Source organism: Polyodon spathula, chromosome 1 (genome assembly GCF_017654505.1).
Source record: "Polyodon spathula isolate WHYD16114869_AA chromosome 1, ASM1765450v1, whole genome shotgun sequence".
Lineage (NCBI taxonomy): Eukaryota > Metazoa > Chordata > Actinopteri > Acipenseriformes > Polyodontidae > Polyodon > Polyodon spathula.
This window is the reverse complement of record NC_054534.1, coordinates 858,106-877,720: the sequence shown is the minus strand read 5'-3', so window position 1 is coordinate 877,720 and position 19,615 is coordinate 858,106. Positions and strand designations below refer to the sequence as shown.

General features: G+C 44.8%; 1 protein-coding gene across 3 annotated transcripts in view; it reads right to left on the bottom strand.

Annotated features, from left to right (window-relative positions):
• The window catches only part of kiaa1328 (KIAA1328 ortholog), a 37,040-nt gene that overhangs the window by 9,119 nt on the left and 8,306 nt on the right, over window positions 1-19,615 (bottom strand). For 2 of the 3 annotated variants that reach the window (XM_041238004.1, XM_041238072.1), the window contains 4 exons: window positions 6,167-6,783; window positions 5,108-5,215; window positions 1,560-1,669; window positions 1,216-1,297 (listed from right to left, as the gene is read on the bottom strand). In XM_041238004.1, coding sequence (XP_041093938.1) covers window positions 1,216-1,297; window positions 1,560-1,669; window positions 5,108-5,215; window positions 6,167-6,783 — 917 coding nt within the window. The remainder of the gene's footprint in view (window positions 1-1,215; window positions 1,298-1,559; window positions 1,670-5,107; window positions 5,216-6,166; window positions 6,784-19,615) is intronic. The other variant, XM_041238144.1, reaches the window with a different exon arrangement.

The following is a 19,615-nucleotide window of genomic DNA, read 5'->3' as shown; positions in this document are numbered from 1 at the left end:
TAAGATGCACAACATTGCTGTTAGCCTATCTAAACCCATCATGAAGCCAATAGTGCAAACGAGAACAGCAGGAAACTTTACTGTTTCACCCTCTGTAGACTATTAAACAAAGCGATGAGTTCAGTCTATACCCCGGTACTTGATTTGCAATAGTAGCAAATTAAATCAAAGCTTCCCAAACTTTCTTGGTTTGCAGCTCACCATGACATGAGGCATCCCAACTGCAAACCCCCACCTAGTGAATCTATAGAAATGTGAAAGGTGCACTCCTATTGTACCTATCATATACATTGTTGTATAATGGTACATATTGTCAGATTGAGCATTGGAAATTAAGAATTTTAAAATTTAAGATAAAGCCGATATCCAGGTAGGAATTGTTTCAGTGTAACCCCGAGCACCTAACAGCAGCATTCATGTTAATCAACTGAGCCCCGGTCCTTGGATTTGTGCTTGGTCAGGCATCAGGGCAGTTTGGGAGAGAATATTTCTGTGCTGCAGTTCCCCTGAAACCATATCTGATTCACCCCTGGGAACCACTGCATTAAAATGACACTATCTATAATAAATAAATACACAGCCTGGTCTCCAATGCAAGAAAACCATCTAGTGTAGACCAGCACACATTCCCAGTGCAGTACAGCTCTTCAGTGAGGAAGCTCCCAGGGATGAATCAGCAGCCATTCTCACTGCTGTGTGAACACTGGGGGCCCTGTATGCCAGCACACTCTCCTGCGGCCACTGGTTTAAAAGACGTCATGTTTGTACGATATGTCGTGGATGGTTTTAGTAACACGTTACACTACTGTAAATCAGGCTTTCAGCAGTCAAAAATGACATGTTAAATCTCAAGATATTTGGCTAAATGTACGATGGCAGCAAAATGCTTCACAAAGTTTTAAATAAGCACAGTTTTATACATTACAGCTGTAACCTGCATTGATTGTAACCCTCATCTTGAAACTTGCCTGATAAACCGGGTAACATATTTCTCAGTAGAACATATTGCTCCAATTAGTGTGTTACCATTGAGATTCCAAATATTCAGTATCAATTACATAGGTTAATAACCCATTCCATACCCTCACCACTCTCTACATAAAGAAGTGTCTCCTAACCTCTCTCAAGTCAGTCTCCACTAAAAGCAGTTCAGACATGCAATCTAAATCTTTTACACAACTGAACCTCGGCTGGCCTAGGGAGTAATGTGCTTACCCTGGGTCTGGTTGAGGAAAGGCGGCTGTGGGAAGGAAGGCAGGAGAGGTGGAAGCGTCTCTTCTGGAGCTGCAGAGATCCTCTGTATGAGACATGGAGACAAGATACATCAGCAAGGCATGGTGAAATTACCAGAGATCCTGATCCTATCACCTGGTTATCTACAGATTTATTAGAAGCTATTTTAAAAAAGGATTTACAATTGGGGATAGCCGATTCCAGGCTATCGTGTACTATATTTATATACCTATGTCAGCTAGGATGTCTAACTGCTAACTATTTTTTCTTTAAAAAATAAGTGATAAAGCAGTATTTTCCTTCTATAGCAATCACTGCTGCTGTACCTAGAACAGAGCGGGGCCCGTCCTCCCAGTCCTCCTGCACAGGGGGTGCTCTGCTCTTCTCCTGGACTGGGGTTGCACTGAGTCGGCTCTCTGGCTGGGCTGGGAACAGACTGGGAAGAGGAGAGAGAGAGAGAGAAAAAGAAAGAAAGAAAGAGAGATGTATGTTTTGTTTGCCATCAAGAATATACATGTAATGAAAGCACCTTATTCCTTGCTTTGCTGCAGTAAGATGTTTAGTCTTTTCTCTCAGTGCCAATGAATTTAGCAAGGATTCCCCCTGGGAGCAAAGACACTTAATAAAAGAAGAATGACTGTCATTTGCGGAGACTCAAGGAAACAATTATGTGACTGTGCACCACCTTCCCCCTCCCCCTCCCCTCCCACCACCTCCAACACCCTTATTTCCTTCGACAAACGCAAGATTGGTATTCCTGTCAAATGAAACACACTAAAATACACGGCACTGCAACAGGCCTTCAAGAGCTGAATAAGGCTTCCATTTGAATATTTCTTAAGGGAAGGAAAACTTAAGAACATTTAATTTACTCTAATTACCCCAGATTTGCTGCTGTTCATTAAGCAACACTACAGAATGACAGCCTGTCACTATCCGATTTCTGCATCGCTTCCTACTGAAGCATTAAGTTTCATACGTTAACCAGGGAGATAAAGGCTGCCATGGTGGTGACTGTGATCAAGAAAACAGTGTGATCCCTAAATAGCCTGACAAAGGAAACAAGCCTGCTGCCAGGCTAGCCACCAACTCACACTGCAAGTGCAAGATGGCTCGCTGTGTGTGGGGACCGCAGCTTGTCAATTGGCATCAGAAGATCATAATATTAGAATGGATGTGTTACATCTACCCACTGACTGCCACCCGTTAGTCTTTTTTTTTTTCCCTTCAAGGTCTAAATGTTTTATTTTGTCTTTTATACCGACTTTTACATTTGGTTAACATCTAAAGTGACTTTGTAATTTTGAAAGGGATTCACCTGCGTACAGCTTCATGAAGTTAATTCGCTGTCATTATAAACAAAGCCAGGAGTGATGAACCAAAGCGCTTAAGTGGCCACACCCTCAGTATTAGTACTTCTTATACCATTTTCACACAGAAATGCAGCTACTGTGCCGTCTCTGAAACTTTTTAACGAGTGTGTAAGATACTCTTTCACACAGCATGAAATTGTGCTATCTGTGCCAATGTACTAACATCCTAACCCTTTCACACAGCCAAAGAGATTGCGCGAATACAACCTTCAAACCTGTCAATCAACAGACACTGGCAAGACCTAACACATGCACGCAGTGCTAAATTTGTAAAGAAAGAGGTGCCGGGGTACAAGCAATGACAATAACACCAACCCTAAGCAGCGCATATTCGAAACTATAACGTTTATTTGAAAGAGTAACGTACGTACTTGTGTTAGATGTTTACAATCACGTTTTCTACATCACATACAAAGCAGTAGTACGTGCAGAAAAAAGTTAAAGGCAACCGCAGGACAAATATTTTAAAATAAATAAAAGCCTGTATACATGTTTAGTTATGGTTTTGCATTTAAATGGTTTAAAATACAAACAAATTAAAAGGCATTCAGAGGCACTCCAGAAGGACGACATTGATGAAAAGACGCACCCAACACGAACACTGGTTTCACCTATGGTCTGCACAATCATTAGCAATGAGTTTGCAACGGAAGCCGCTGGTAGATTACAAAAACGATTAAACTTAGGCTAGGTAGTTGTTAACTTAGTATGTTTTTATTCTGTATTAAAATTAAATTATATTCATTGAAAAAGGCAAAAGAACTAGATCGTTATTAATTTTATTGTTTTGTTTAATATACTATAGCAGGCTAATGTTCCTACTGAAGTAGGCTATAATATTTTTTTCATTAAAAAGTTGTTCTTTGTTGAAATGAATGATCAGCTTTCATATTTTGTTGTGCGCTACTCGTTTAATCAAACCAAGTAGTGTAAGAAGTTGCTTGTATCGTTCATGATGTTTTTCAAATCAAGTAAGCTTATTTGTGTATAAAAAATGACAATAGAGTTGCAGCCAGTGTCACCTTAGAGGCACTCAAGCTGAAATCGTAAAGTCATTTAAAAGTAGGCTACAAACAAGTGGACTGTGTCTCTTTAGCGCATTTTATGAGATTTTTAACTAGAGGTTCCAGCACTGTGCCCCCGGCACAAATTAAGCACTGAATGCACGCCCCTTACCTACACTTTAGTGTCATGGCATGTTGACTTTGAAACCACACCCACTGTAGAGGTATAGCCTTTCACACAGGCAGTTATGACGGTTCAGTGCCGTCTCTGAACCACCACCTTGCATAAAATATGACGGTTCTGTGGCGGTATAGGCAATTCACACAGACCTATAACACTCTTTACTTTTATATAGCGCCTTTCATAGTGGACCACAATCACAAAGCACTTTACAAGATACGAGACTAGGGTGTGTGAACTGTGCACCAGTTGCAGAGTCATTTACAAGAAAGTCACACCCGAATGACAGAGCACAAGGAGGTTAAGTGACTTGCTCAGGGTCACACAATGAGTCAGTGGCTGAGCTGGGATTTGAACCGGGGACCTCCTGGTTACAAGCCTGTTTCTTTAACCACTGGACCACACATAACTTCTGAAGCGTCATAACTCCTCTGTGTGAAAGCACCTTTAGACTCCTTTCAGATAAACGACGCTCTGCAACCATCTTTACTGACCAGTCACTTCCGATTACTCCTACATTACACCAAATCAGTAGCAGGACACTTGATCGGTCTTAAAAGACCTTTGAAACAGTGGTATTTGATTGCCTGTTTGACATGGTAGTCTTTATTTTTTTCACCCCCATTAGTAATGTATATATAATAAGTACAGACTGGAGAGGAGGATAACAGTGTGAAAGTATGACCTGCAAGTGAGTAGTTTTTTGAGATTTACGATTATACTGTATTTACAGTATAATCGTAAATCTCAAAAAACTACTCACTTCTAAATCTTTTGTAGTCATTTTTGTATTACTTTAGTATAAATACATGTTAATTTGGATTCATATGTTGTTTTTTTCTGACTATGTGAACGAAAAGACACGCATTTGCCTGTTTTCCCATTGGAAATAGTGATATTTTGAAATATCACTGTCCTGGACACAAAAGCAAAGTTTGTGGGGAATAATTGCCATTTTCTATACTTTTGAGGCATAAGCAATTAGGAAATAACACTTACTACCCAGGAACAAAAATTGTGTTACATAGTGCAATAACTTGCTAAAGTTAGTAAACTGAGTGCGAAGGTTTTTGCCAGTTACTGTGAAAAATGCACACATTTTAGCCTTTAGAGGGAATGCTGGTAAGGAGATATAACTGCAGTGTATAAAAATTGTTTTTTTTGGATGTACACAAAAAGGTTTAAATTATAATAAAAAAATATACATTTTAGGACGTTTTGAACAAAAGCCCTTTAGCTGTGTAGAAAGAAAAGTTTTTGTCCGAAACATCCAGAAATAAATGTTGGGTGAGCAGCACTGTGGAGCCAGCCCATACCTGGGTCCAGGAGTGGTGCTGCCATTCATGTAAACCCTCTGCCCAGGCTCCCTCAGGGGAACATCATGGATCGATTCTTCCAGCTCTGCCATAGCTGCATCCTGAAACCTTATTTCACAAAGAACACAAAAACACTTATTTTTAAACACACTAAACACGCAGACCAACAACCTCACAGACTCTGCGCCAGACTCCTGCTACATCTGCTCCAGAACAGTTTCAGCATGAATTCAACTGCTCCTGCAGATTTTGTACCAGAGCGGTAAACAATCCTGTAACCTATTTTATATATAGTTTAGAAAATACATGAAAAGTATGTTTTAAAAACCTTTTATTAACACAAGCATCTTAACCCCTTACTGTCTAAACTAAAACTCTCATGGCTGTATTCTGATCACAGCACAAATGCGAGTACGTAAAAAAAAAAAAAATAATAAAATAAAACAAATACTGCACTGAAATGGCATTCTGAAAACATGTCTTGCCCCGTTAGAGCACCAAAGCGATTCAGATAACAGTGCAATGGGGTCCCAAATAGACAATTGAGCTCTGTGTTAGACCCACTGAAACCAGGTTTATTTAGTGCTGCAACCAGGAGCTTTAATAATTGAACACACTATAAAAAGCAAAGTAGTCTTAAGTAACAAGCATGTGTTGGACTGACACAGAAAGAAGAAATCAAAGAAAGAGAAGTAAAAGTAATGGGATGAGCGAGGGGGATTTTTCTCTGGCGTACTCCATCGCTAAATTCTTGTAGTTCACATATTGCAGTTCACATTTAGAGGATGCCACAATGACAAATAATTTGCTTTATTTATGTATTTATTTAAGATTGAGTAATTTAGTTTGGTATGTAACTATTCACAAACCACCATTTCCAACACCCTTAAATTTACAGTTTGGAGGTACTGTTGAGCTGCAACTATGGTACTACTACAAAAAAATTAAAAATAAATAAATAAATTTATTTAAATCAAATTAATGTCTGTTTAGTATGATAAGTTCTGTTCAAGCTTTGCAAGTATGAGAAGCTTTGTTCAAGCTATTTGGAGAGCTTACCTGCTGTAGTCCAGACGGGATTGGCTGAGCTGCCTCTGCTGCCGAAGGAGCTTCTCCTCCTGCTGTGCCAGTAGAGACTGCAGCCGCTCCCTCTCCACCTCCAGCTCCAGCTTCTGCAGCACCAGCTTGTGCCTCCTCTCATCCAAAAGCCCCCTGCTGCCCTGGGGTTCTGCCACATCAACTGGGGGTGGCGGCTCCGGTCCGGTCAGGGAAACCTCAGGAACCTGCCTGCCCAAACCCTGTGCCTCCCTGTGGCGAGAGTGCCGGCCCACATGTGGTTCAGTCATCCCTGCGCGTCTCAATTCTCTGTTCATGAGCTGAGCCTCTCTAAGCTGATCAGGACGTCCCGGACGAGGCTCGCTGCCCCCCAGCTGTGGCCTCAATGGGAGCCCCCAATACTCTGGAGAGCCGTCCTCAGAACCGCTCCTTGAAGGCGCACCCTGTTGGAGGGGGCTGTGTGCCTGGCTCGCTAAAGCAACCCGCTTCTTGTCTCTGTGAGAAGGCAGCGCCTGAAAGTTCAGCCCACCTGATCCCCTTCTGGGAGAAGGCAAGCCGAGGTAAGAGCCGTCCACGGCTGCCTGAGGTAGTGGAGCTGGGCTTTTCTTACTACAGGGCTGCTGAAAGACACAGGGAAAAAATAGACATTAGAAGCTAAACCAGAGTAAAGTATGGTCAAACAATGATGGAAGTAGGTGGTGGTGTTCTGTTGGAGAGGCAACCTTTTAGATAAGTGAATAGAATATTAAGCCCTCACATTCTGGTTGTCTTTGCAAAATAAATGTGTTTTACATGTGACCTTTAAAGAAGTTATCATTAATGAAGTAATTCTGTACATCCGATCTGTCATGTACTTCCATTGGATATGTAGATCTTGGCTTTGAAAGGATCGCATGCTGTAGCAATCATGTATTTTTATTGAAACAACATGATGTTGGTTACCATACAAGGTTAAAGAAAGCTCTATGCCTTACTTGCAGGTAGTGTGTTTACACATACTTGTTTGGTTATTTCACATCAGCAATGTGAAACTGTCCCCACCCTTTTAAAAACATCATCTTTTCTGTCATTCAGCAACTTCCCCTAATGACTGGTATGCTTTGCAGCCAGCGACATGCTTTCACAACCAAGCCCACCACCAATACTAAGACAAACAGCTTCCTTTCACCCAGTATAGTACTGTACTAGGTATCGCTTTCGAAAAATTAAAGTACTTGCTTTATTTAACATGAGCTTCTATGAAAAAAAGATACTTTAACTTATTTATTATACAGCTAATAGTAATATCAGAGAACAAGTGAATTACAGACAATATACATGCATAAGAAAATAAACAAACCCAAATTGAACCTGTGCTGAGAATTGTGAGTTATCAAAACAACACAGCAGCCGCCTCGTGGCTGTACTCCTAAAGGAAGGTGTTTGACGCACTACGTTTTCCAGTGGTGAAGCCGCCACACTGACAGGCAGCATTAGCTGGAGGGGGGTTCAGCTGCTTCATTCCCAGGACTCCCTCAAGTCCCCCACCCACTCCCCTGTCTTTGCAGAAGCTGTCACTACCAGGCTCTAGTATTTGAAGAGTCAGGATGAAGGCTGATGATAAAAAAATTGCCGTTGTACATTAAATCTTTAAAAGAGCCTTCTGAGAGCAGGCTAGCATCTTCACTATGCAGTTGGGGCCTTATGTTTCCACCGCTGGCTTGACAGGTTTATATTTCCCGTCTGGATGGCTGCTTAGGAAGAGGGGCCTGGGGATAATTCATGTTTTTAATGAGCGGCTGTTAGACAAAACAGAAAGGTGTATTGCTTGTGGAAGTGAAGCGACTTCTCCATGTCTCCCACTTACCCAAGCAAGGAAGGGGAGGGCTTCTCCTCTAAATGGAACGGGGGGACCCTGTAGAGATTCACTTGCCCTCGGTAGACTGCGCCCCCACACAGGGGAGCAATACTCTTACACCTTCAACAACACAGGGCTACAACAATGGAAAGCACCAGTTGGTCAGCACTCAGCAGCCTTTTTAAATTGTCATCAAGCTTCTCACTTTTTGACAGTTCAATGCTAATGTATTGTGTGCAAGTAGTTTAATCATTTATTCAGCATTCTAACAACTTTTTTATTATTAGAATAGAGACACAGAAAAAGATACAGTGCAAGAAACTGCACTTAAACCGGAGTCAGTAAAGCCAAACTACCACCCTCAATACTGCAGCCCAGCACTCTAACCACTGAGCTACTCAAACCCACTGCCTTCCACACTGCAGCCCAGCACTCTAACCACTGAGCTACTCAAACCCACTGCCTTCCACACTGCAGCCCTGCACTCTAACCACTGAGCAACTCAAACCCACTGCCTTCCAAACTCAGCCCAGCACTATAACCACTGAGCTACCCAAACCCACTACAGCCCTGCACTCTAACCACTGAGCTACTCAAACCCACTGCCTTCCACACTGCAGCCAAGCTTTCTAACCACTGAGCTACTCAAACCCACTGCCTTCCACACTGCAGCCCAGCACTATTACCACTGAGCTACTCAAACCCACTGCCTTCCACACTGCAGCCTAGCACTATTACCACTGAGCTACTCAAACCCACTGCCTTCCACACTGCAGCCCAGCACTATAACCACTGAGCTACTCAAACCCACACAGACCAGTACTCTAAACACTGCACTACACAAACCCACTGCCTTCCACACTGCAGCCCAGCACTATAACCACTGAGCTACTCAAACCCACACAGACCAGTACTCTAAACACTGCACTACTCAAACCCACTACCTTCCACACTGCAGCCCAGCACTATAACCACTGAGCTACTCAAACCCACTACCTTCCACACTGCAGCCCAGCACTATAACCACTGAGCTACTCTAACCCACTACAGCCCAGCACTATTACCACTGAGCTACTCAAACCCACTACCTTCCACACTGCAGCCCAGCACTATAACCACTGAGCTACTCAAACCCACTGCCTTCCACACTGCAGCCAAGCTTTCTAACCACTGAGCTACTCAAACCCACTGCCTTCCACACTGCAGCCCAGCACTATAACCACTGAGCTACTCAAACCCACTGCCTTCCACACTGCAGCCCAGCACTCTAACCACTGAGCTACTCAAACCCACTGCCTTCCACACTGCAGCCAAGCTTCTCTAACCACTGAGCTACTCAAAACCACTGCCTTCCACACTGCAGCCCAGCACTATAACCACTGAGCTACTCAAACCCACTACCTTCCACACTGCAGCCCAGCACTCTAACCACTGAGCTACTCAAACCCACTGCCTTCCACACTGCAGCCCAGCACTCTAACCACTGAGCTACTCAAACCCACTGCCTTCCACACTGCAGCCCAGCACTCTAACCACTGAGCTACTCAAACCCACACAGCCCAGCACTCTAACCACTGCGCTACTCAAACCCACTGCCTTCCACACTGCAGCCCAGCACTCTAACCACTGAGCTACTCAAACCCACTGCCTTCCACACTGCAGCCCAGCACTATAACCACTGAGCTCAAACTCAAACCACACTGCAGCCCAGCACTCTAACCACTGAGCTACTCAAACCCACTGCCTTCCACACTGCAGCCCAGCACTATAACCACTGAGCTACTCAAACCCACTACCTTCCACACTGCAGCCCAGCACTATAACCACTGAGCTACTCAAACCCACTGCCTTCCACACTGCAGCCCAGCACTATTACCACTGAGCTACTCAAACCCACTGCCTTCCACACTGCAGCCCAGCACTATAACCACTGAGCTACTCAAACCCACACAGACCAGTACTCTAAACACTGCACTACTCAAACCCACTGCCTTCCACACTGCAGCCCAGCACTATAACCACTGAGCTACTCAAACCCACTACCTTCCACACTGCAGCCCAGCACTATAACCACTGAGCTACTCAAACCCACTGCCTTCCACACTGCAGCCCAGCACTATAACCACTGAGCTTCTCAAACCACACTGCAGCCCAGCACTATAACCACTGAGCTACTCAAACCCACTGCCTTCCACACTGCAGCCCAGCACTATAACCACTGAGCTACTCAAACCCACTGCCTTCCACACTGCAGCCCAGCACTATAACCACTGAGCTACTCAAACCCACTGCCTTCCACACTGCAGCCCAGCACTATTAACCACTGAGCTACTCAAACCCACTGCCTTCCACACTGCAGCCCAGCACTATAACCACTGAGCTACTCAAACCCACACAGACCAGTACTCTAAACACTGCACTACTCAAACCCACTACCTTCCACACTGCAGCCCAGCACTATAACCACTGAGCTACTCAAACCCACTACCTTCCACACTGCAGCCCAGCACTATAACCACTGAGCTACTCTAACCCACTACAGCTCAGTACTCTAACCACTGAGCTATTCAAACCCACTGCCTTCCACACTGCAGCCCAGCACTATTACCACTGAGCTACTCAAACCCACTACCTTCCACACTGCAGCCCAGCACTATAACCACTGAGCTACTCAAACCCACTGCCTTCCACACTGCAGCCAAGCTTTCTCTAACCACTGAGCTACTCAAACCCACTGCCTTCCACACTGCAGCCCAGCACTATTACCACTGAGCTACTCAAACCCACTACCTTCCACACTGCAGCCCAGCACTATAACCACTGAGCTACTCAAACCCACTACCTTCCACACTGCAGCCCAGCACTATAACCACTGAGCTACTCAAACCCACTGCCTTCCACACTGCAGCCCAGCACTATAACCACTGAGCTTCTCAAACCCACACAGCCCAGCACTATAACCACTGAGCTACTCAAACCCACTGCCTTCCACACTGCAGCCCAGCACTATAACCACTGAGCTACTCAAACCCACTACCTGCCACACTGCAGCCCAGCACTATAACCACTGAGCTACTCAAACCCACTGCCTTCCACACTGCAGCCCAGCACTATTACCACTGAGCTACTCAAACCCACTGCCTTCCACACTGCAGCCCAGCACTATAACCACTGAGCTACTCAAACCCACACAGACCAGTACTCTAAACACTGCACTACTCAAACCCACTACCTTCCACACTGCAGCCCAGCACTATAACCACTGAGCTACTCAAACCCACTACCTTCCACACTGCAGCCCAGCACTCTAACCACTGAGCTACTCAAACCCACTACAGCCCAGCACTCTAACCACTGAGCTACTCAAACCCACTGCCTTCCACACTGCAGCCCAGCACTATAACCACTGAGCTACTCAAACCCACTACCTTCCACACTGCAGCCCAGCACTCTAACCACTGAGCTACTCAAACCCACTGCCTTCCACACTGCAGCTACTCAAACCCCTCCTAAAGCTTTCTAACCACTGAGCTACTCAAAACCACTGCCTTCCACACTGCAGCCCAGCACTCTAACCACTGAGCTACTCAAACCCACTGCCTTCCACACTGCAGCCCAGCACCCTAACCACTGAGCTACTCAAACCCACTGCCTTCCACACTGCAGCCCAGCACTCTAACCACTGAGCTACTCAAACCCACTGCCTTCCACACTGCAGCCCAGCACTGTAACCACTGAGCTACTCAAACCCACTACCTTCCACACTGCAGCCCAGCACTATAACCACTGAGCTACTCAAACCCACTGCCTTCCACACTGCAGCCCAGCACTCTAACCACTGAGCTACTCAAACCCACTGCCTTCCACACTGCAGCCCAGCACTCTAACCACTGAGCTTCTCAAACCCACACAGCCCAGCACTCTAACCACTGAGCTACTCAAACCCACTACCTTCCACACTGCAGCCCAGCACTATAACCACTGAGCTACTCAAACCCACTGCCTTCCACACTGCAGCCCAGCATTCTAACCACTGAGCTACTCCACACTGCAGCCCAGCACTCTAACCACTGAGCTACTCAAACCCACTGCCTTCCACACTGCAGCCCAGCACTCTAACCACTGAGCTACTCAAACCCACTGCCTTCCACACTGCAGCCCAGCACTCTAACCACTGAGCTACTCAAACCCACTGCCTTCCACACTGCAGCCCAGCACTCTAACCACTGAGCTACTCAAACCCACTGCCTTCCACACTGCAGCCCAGCACTATAACCACTGAGCTACTCAAACCCACTGCAGCCCAGCACTCTAACCACTGAGCTACTCAAACCCACTGCCTTCCACACTGCAGCCCAGCACTATAACCACTGAGCTACTCAAACCCACTGCCTTCCACACTGCAGCCCAGCACTCTAACCACTGAGCTACTCAAACCCCACTGCCTTCCACACTGCAGCCCAGCACTATAACCACTGAGCTACTCAAACCCACTGCAGCCCAGCACTATAACCACTGAGCTACTCAAACCCACTGCCTTCCACACTGCAGCCCAGCACTCTAACCACTGAGCTACTCAAACCCACTGCCTTCCACACTGCAGCCCAGCACTATAACCACTGAGCTACTCAAACCCACTGCCTTCCACACTGCAGCCCAGCACTCTAACCACTGAGCTACTCAAACCCACTGCCTTCCACACTGCAGCCCAGCACTATAACCACTGAGCTACTCAAACCCACACAGCCCAGTACTCTAACCACTGCACTACTCAAACCCACTACCTTCCACACTGCAGCCCAGCACTATAACCACTGAGCTACTCAAACCCACTACCTTCCACACTGCAGCCCAGCACTAACCACTGAGCTACTCAAACCCACTACAGCCCAGCACTCTAACCACTGAGCTACTCAAACCCACTACCTTCCACACTGCAGCCCAGCACTATAACCACTGAGCTACTCAAACCCACTGCCTTCCACACTGCAGCCCAGCACTCTAACCACTGAGCTACTCAAACCCACTGCCTTCCACACAGCACTCTTACCACTGAGCTACTCAAACCCACTGCCTTCCACACTGCAGCCCAGCACTATAACCACTGAGCTACTCAAACCCACTGCCTTCCACACTGCAGCCAAGCTTTCTAACCACTGAGCTACTCAAAACCACTGCCTTCCACACTGCAGCCCAGCACTATAACCACTGAGCTACTCAAACCCACTGCCTTCCACACTGCAGCCCAGCACTCTAACCACTGAGCTACTCAAACCCACTGCCTTCCACACTGCAGCCCAGCACTCTAACCACTGAGCTTCTCAAACCCACACAGCCCAGCACTCTAACCACTGCGCTACTCAAACTCACTACCTTCCACACTGCAGCCCAGCACTATAACCACTGAGCTACTCAAACCCACTGCCTTCCACACTGCAGCCCAGCACTATAACCACTGAGCTTCTCAAACCCACACAGCCCAGCACTATAACCACTGAGCTACTCAAACCCACTGCCTTCCACACTGCAGCCCAGCACTATAACCACTGAGCTACTCAAACCCACTACCTTCCACACTGCAGCCCAGCACTCTAACCACTGAGCTACTCAAACCCACTGCAGCCCAGCACTCTAACCACTGAGCTACTCAAACCCACTACCTTCCACACTGCAGCCCAGCACTATAACCACTGAGCTACTCAAACCCACTGCCTTCCACACTGCAGCCCAGCACTATAACCACTGAGCTACTCAAACCCACACAGCCCAGCACTATAACCACTGAGCTACTCAAACCCACTGCCTTCCACACTGCAGCCCAGCACTCTAACCACTGAGCTACTCAAACCCACTGCCTTCCACACTGCAGCCCAGCACTCTAACCACTGAGCTTCTCAAACCCACTGCCTTCCACACTGCAGCCCAGCACTATAACCACTGAGCTACTCAAACCTACTACAGCCCAGCACCCTAACCAGTGAGCTACTCAAACCCACTACCTTCCACACTGCAGCCCAGCACTATAACCACTGAGCTACCCAAACCCGCTGCAGCCCTGCACTCTAACCACTGCGCTAGTCAAACCCACTACCTTCCACACTGCAGCCCTGCACTATAACCACTGAGCTACTCAAACCCACTGCCTTCCACACTGCAGCCAAGCTTTCTAACCACTGAGCTACCCAAACCCGCTGCAGCCCAGCACTATTACCACTGAGCTACTCAAACCCACTACCTTCCACACTGCAGCCCAGCACTATAACCACTGAGCTACTCAAACCCACACAGCCCAGTACTCTAACCACTGCGCTACTCAAACCCACTACCTTCCACACTGCAGCCCAGCACTATAACCACTGAGCTACTCAAACCCACTGCCTTCCACACTGCAGCCCAGCACTATAACCACTGAGCTACTCTAACCCACTACAGCCCAGTACTCTAACCACTGCGCTACTCAAACCCACTACCTTCCACACTGCAGCCCAGCACTATAACCACTGAGCTACTCAAACCCACTGTCTTCCACACTTCAGCCAAGCTTTCTAACCACTGAGCTACTCAAAACCACTGCCTTCCACACTGCAGCCCAGCACTATTACCACTGAGCTACTCAAACCCACTACCTTCCACACTGCAGCCCAGCACTATAACCACTGAGCTACTCAAACCCACTGCCTTCCACACTGCAGCCCAGCTCTCTAACCACTGAGCTACTCAAAACCACTGCCTTCCACACTGCAGCCCAGCACTATAACCACTGAGCTACTCAAACCCACTACCTTCCACACTGCAGCCCAGCACTATAACCACTGAGCTACTCAAACTCACTACCTTCCACACTGCAGCCCAGCACTATAACCACTGAGCTTCTCAAACCCACTGCCTTCCACACTGCAGCCCAGCACTATAACCACTGAGCTACTCAATGCCACCACCTTCCACACTGGGGCACATAACTCAAACCACTGAGTTACTAAACCAACTGCCCTCAACACTGGAGCCCAGCTCTCTAACCACTGAGCTATTCAAACCTACTAACTTCCAGACTGGAGCACAGAACTCAAACCACTGAGACATATATCTTGGCTTGTCTTTCCATTAGTCCAGTATTGATGACTTATCAGTTTGTATGAAATGGCCCAAAAGTAAAAAAAACAACAACGTAAATTAATTTTAGCTTGAATAGTAAGAAAATATATTTCATACAAAATACAAAAAAAAAGGTAGCCTTTCAAAATGTTTAAATTTAAAACTGATATGCATCCAAAACAATTGTACGTATGCATTAAAGTTAATCAAACATAAAAACCCCAGTGGCATTTGAAACGGAGGGCTGCTTGAGGTAAGCCCCATGACAGAAGGCAGTCTTGCATAGAGCAGCACAGAGGAGAAAAGAATAAATAAACAAATACAAGCAAACAGCAATCAGTCCGAGAGCATCAATGAATACAGACAGAGCAATCAGCCAAGGATGTAGCCAATTTGGATTTAAAAACATTAAGATTACCTAGTAATCACTACTGACATTTCACTCCTGGACTGAGTGGCAGTAAAATGTTTCTGTTTTTAACCTGTGTTTGTGTTCTCTCTCAAAATGATTATTTGTATATGCTGTAGACAATGTACCTTTTAACTCACTGGGGGAAAAAAGTATAAGAGAAATAGAGAAATCAAAATAAAAAAAACTGGTGGAAGGTATGTGTTAGGGTATAAGAAGCCAAGAGGCAGTGTGGTCTATTGGTTAGAGCCGACCACACAGCCAGGGGGCAGCATGGACCAGTGGTTAGAGTTGAAGACTGGGAACTAGTGTGGTCTAGTGGTTAGAGCTGACTAATGAGAGCCAGGGGGCAGCATGGACCACTGGTTAGAGTTGAGGACTAGGAGCCAAGAGGCAGCGTGGACCAGTGGGTAGAGTTGAGGACTACAAGCCAGGGGGCAGCATGGACCAGTGGTTAGAGTTGAGGACTAGGAGCCAAGAGGCAGCATGGACCAGTGGTTAGAGTTGAGGACTAGGAGCCAAGAGGCAGCATGGACCAGTGGTTAGAGGTGAGGACTAGGAGCCAGGAGGCAGCATGGACCAGTGGTTAGAGTTGAGGACTAGCAGCCAGGAGGCAGCATGGACCAGTGGTTAGAGGTGAGGACTAGCAGCCAGGAGGCAGCATGGACCAGTGGTTAGAGGTGAGGACTAGCAGCCTGGAGGCAGCATGGACCAGTGGTTAGAGTTGAGAGAAAGATAATAGAGTACACTTTACTGATTTAGTCTGTGTGCCTTTAGCAAATTTTCACATATCATTTTACGACAATTTCCACAGCAGTTTGTGGGATGCAGATATTTTATAACAACCAGTTATACTTGATGATAACTAGTGGGAAGGCTGGGTGGATGGAAGTGTGGATGGACAAACATTGACTGAGAGATTAATGTGCTATGCACAAGGAATTGCTGCATTTAAATTTGTAATGATGTCAAGCTGTGGTACTAATACGAGTTTGGAGGGACGGGCAGGCAGTTAATCACTGCAGCACAAAGCAATCAAGACAGGACAGTGTCTGGTCAGTAAAGCGACACAGGAAATTAAAACTGAAGCAACAGGCACAGCTACACATGGGACCGACGGCATGTAGAGAAATGACACTTTCCTTCTTCTCAAAGTCAAACTGAACACTAGATACACTTCAAAACACTTTTTCACCTTCACTGTGTAACAAATTTTTTTTTTTTTTTTTGTTCCTGTGTAGTGTTATTTCCTAATTGCTTATGCCTCAAAAGTATAGAAAATGTTCCCCACAAACTTTGCTTTTGTGACCAGGACAGTGATATTTCAAAATATCACTATTTCCAATGGGAAAACGGGTAAATGTGTGTCTTTTCGTTCACATAAAGTCAGAAAAAAACAACACATGAATCTAAATTAACATGTATTTATACTAAAGTAATACAAAAATGACTACAAAAGATTTAGAAGTGAGTAGTTTTTGGAGATTTACAATTATACTGTAAATAGTAATAGCCATTTTCTATACTTTTGAGGCATAAGCAATTAGTAAATAACACTTACTACCCAGGAACAAAAATTGTGTTACACAGTGTAACGATCGTAACTCATACAGGACGACTCCAGTGAGACACTACCCCCTTCTTTCAAGGGAAGTTTTATATTATCATCATTATTATTGTTTGTTTATTTGGCAGTCGCCTTTATCCTTTATAAAAGTCTGTATAAGGGCCTGAAAATTGAGGCTAGTTTTGCCAGGCCATAATTTAACTTATATTGGGATGTTGGCCAGGGCACCAGGGTTAACAGGTGCTAGGAAATATATTAGAACACAGGGATGCCAATAAGACTCCCGTTCCACAACAGTTTGATCTATTTCTAGTTGTACTAGGAGCTTAATAAGACACACAAGCTTGTAATACAGCTGTGTAAAAGGTTTGCATCAGCTGGAATTTTAGGATTGAGACGATTTAAAAATACAATGCCAAGAAAAAGTTTGTGAACCCCTTAGGATTTTCACATATTTCACATATTACAAACCAAAACTCCTAATAATAGATAATGATAACCTGATTAAACAAATGATATGAAAACATTCTACTTTTTCAACATTTATTTATCCACAAATGACTCAACATTATCCATGTGTAAAAAAGTATGTGAACCTTTAGATTCAGTAACTGGTGGCACCCCCTTGAGCAACAATAACTTCAACTAAGCATTTCCTGTAACTGTTGGTCAGTCTCTCGCATCGGTTTTGAGGAATTTAGGCTCATTCTTCCTTACAGAACTGCTTCAACTCTGTGACATTTGAGGGCTTGACGTGGACCTGTCGGGAATTATGGAAATACCCATAAGGTATTAATAGTTCACACCCTCGGCACTTTCCGGCACTGTAAATAAATAAATATTATATATATCTCTCTCTCTCTCTCTCTCTCTCTCTCTCTCTCTCTCTCTCTCTCTAGTGCTTCCTCACTGTAAGGCTCACTGGATTTATAATGCCCCTCAGATATAGCGCGCCTACAGCACATCCCCCAATTCCCTACACTAGTGATTCATGCAATATTTCTACAGTAAATACAGTACCGGTGTTCAAACTGTAAACAACGTCTCAGTGTAACTTCCGTTTCTGTCTCTCCCTTTTGACACAGTATCTGAACTGGTGAGAAGCTGCGCTGGCACTTTATAACAGACATCTTACTCAGCATTCGCTTAATAACTACATAAATATTAGGCCTATTACATGGTTATCTTTCCTAATGCAGCTTTCTCTGGGAGAAGAGACGCTTCAGCCCCGCTCCAGCAGCCAAACCTGGGGCGAGCCCATTCCCTCTTTCCCTCTCCCGAGCCACTCTCCTTCTCACACTTGATTTGCTTGTTTGTTGCTTGAACTGAACTCCAGGCCTCCATTTAGCCAGGCTATTTACAGTTTAAAAACTGCTAATTAAAATGATCCACACATGGGAATGATAGGTTTTTTTTTTTTTGTAAAAAACATAGCGCTGATTACATGGTGCTTTATGCATGGTTCATTCAAGGAAAGTTATATTTTTGCTTCACTATATGTGCATTACAGAGAGGGAGTTACTTTATTTAGAATTTTAGTCAGATGTGTGCTGTGTGTCCCACGGCACCCCCCGCCCCCTCCCTGTTATAACGCTCATATTGTGTGTGCACCGAGACCCATGTTATAACGAGGGAGCAGTGTGTGCATGCATGCATGCGTGTGTGTGTGTGTGTGTGTGTGTGTGTGTGTATATATATATATATATATATATATATATATATATATATATATATATATATATAAAAATAAATAAAAAATAATTTCGATCTTTTATTTGACATCATGTTATCAAAGAAACTACAAAATGCTATCGCAAAAGTCCACTGGAAGCCAAAATGGTAGTACAGTATTTCAAGTTGGATTACGAAATGTCACATTTTTTAATTTGTCAGTTTTTCATTAAGTATATGGAAAACTACAAAGCGGTACGTAATTCAATATGTTGATTCTATCAGGTGCTGCAAGACTGTGCACTATAGCTAACCAAGCTCTATTAAAACCTAGAATGGGTTAAACTGCAATGCAAGAAGTCTAATTTCCATCCCCAGAACAAAGAAACACTACTTGAAATGTATTGGGTTTGATGATTCTCCTGGGTTTGCATTCATTCTTATAACAGAATTTGGACCAAAAAAAAACAAAAACCCACTACGAGTGTTTCTCTACTTTCATTGAACAGGTCATTTGATGGGGTATTTTACTCCCAAGAGAGTTCTTCCTGTAATATGGTACAAATTCCTAATTTAAAAAATATTTTTATATTGTAACCTGAAAACCCTGTGTTCATTCCAGCTCTTCAAAATCTTATCCCAAAGGTTAACAGGAGAAGCAATGATCAGTTATTAAAGTAATATTTTGTCATTCTTCAAAAAAAGAATTAAAGCAATGAATAAACAACATTTTATGTTTTGCTTTTTCCATTTTGTCCAGAAGAACCCTTAACTATATGCAGCTTGGTCCCTGGCTACCAGACAGTCTGTGTCTCTGTGCTTTCACAGGATCCTGTAAAATGACTTTAACCAACACACTAGCAATGTTTTCACTGA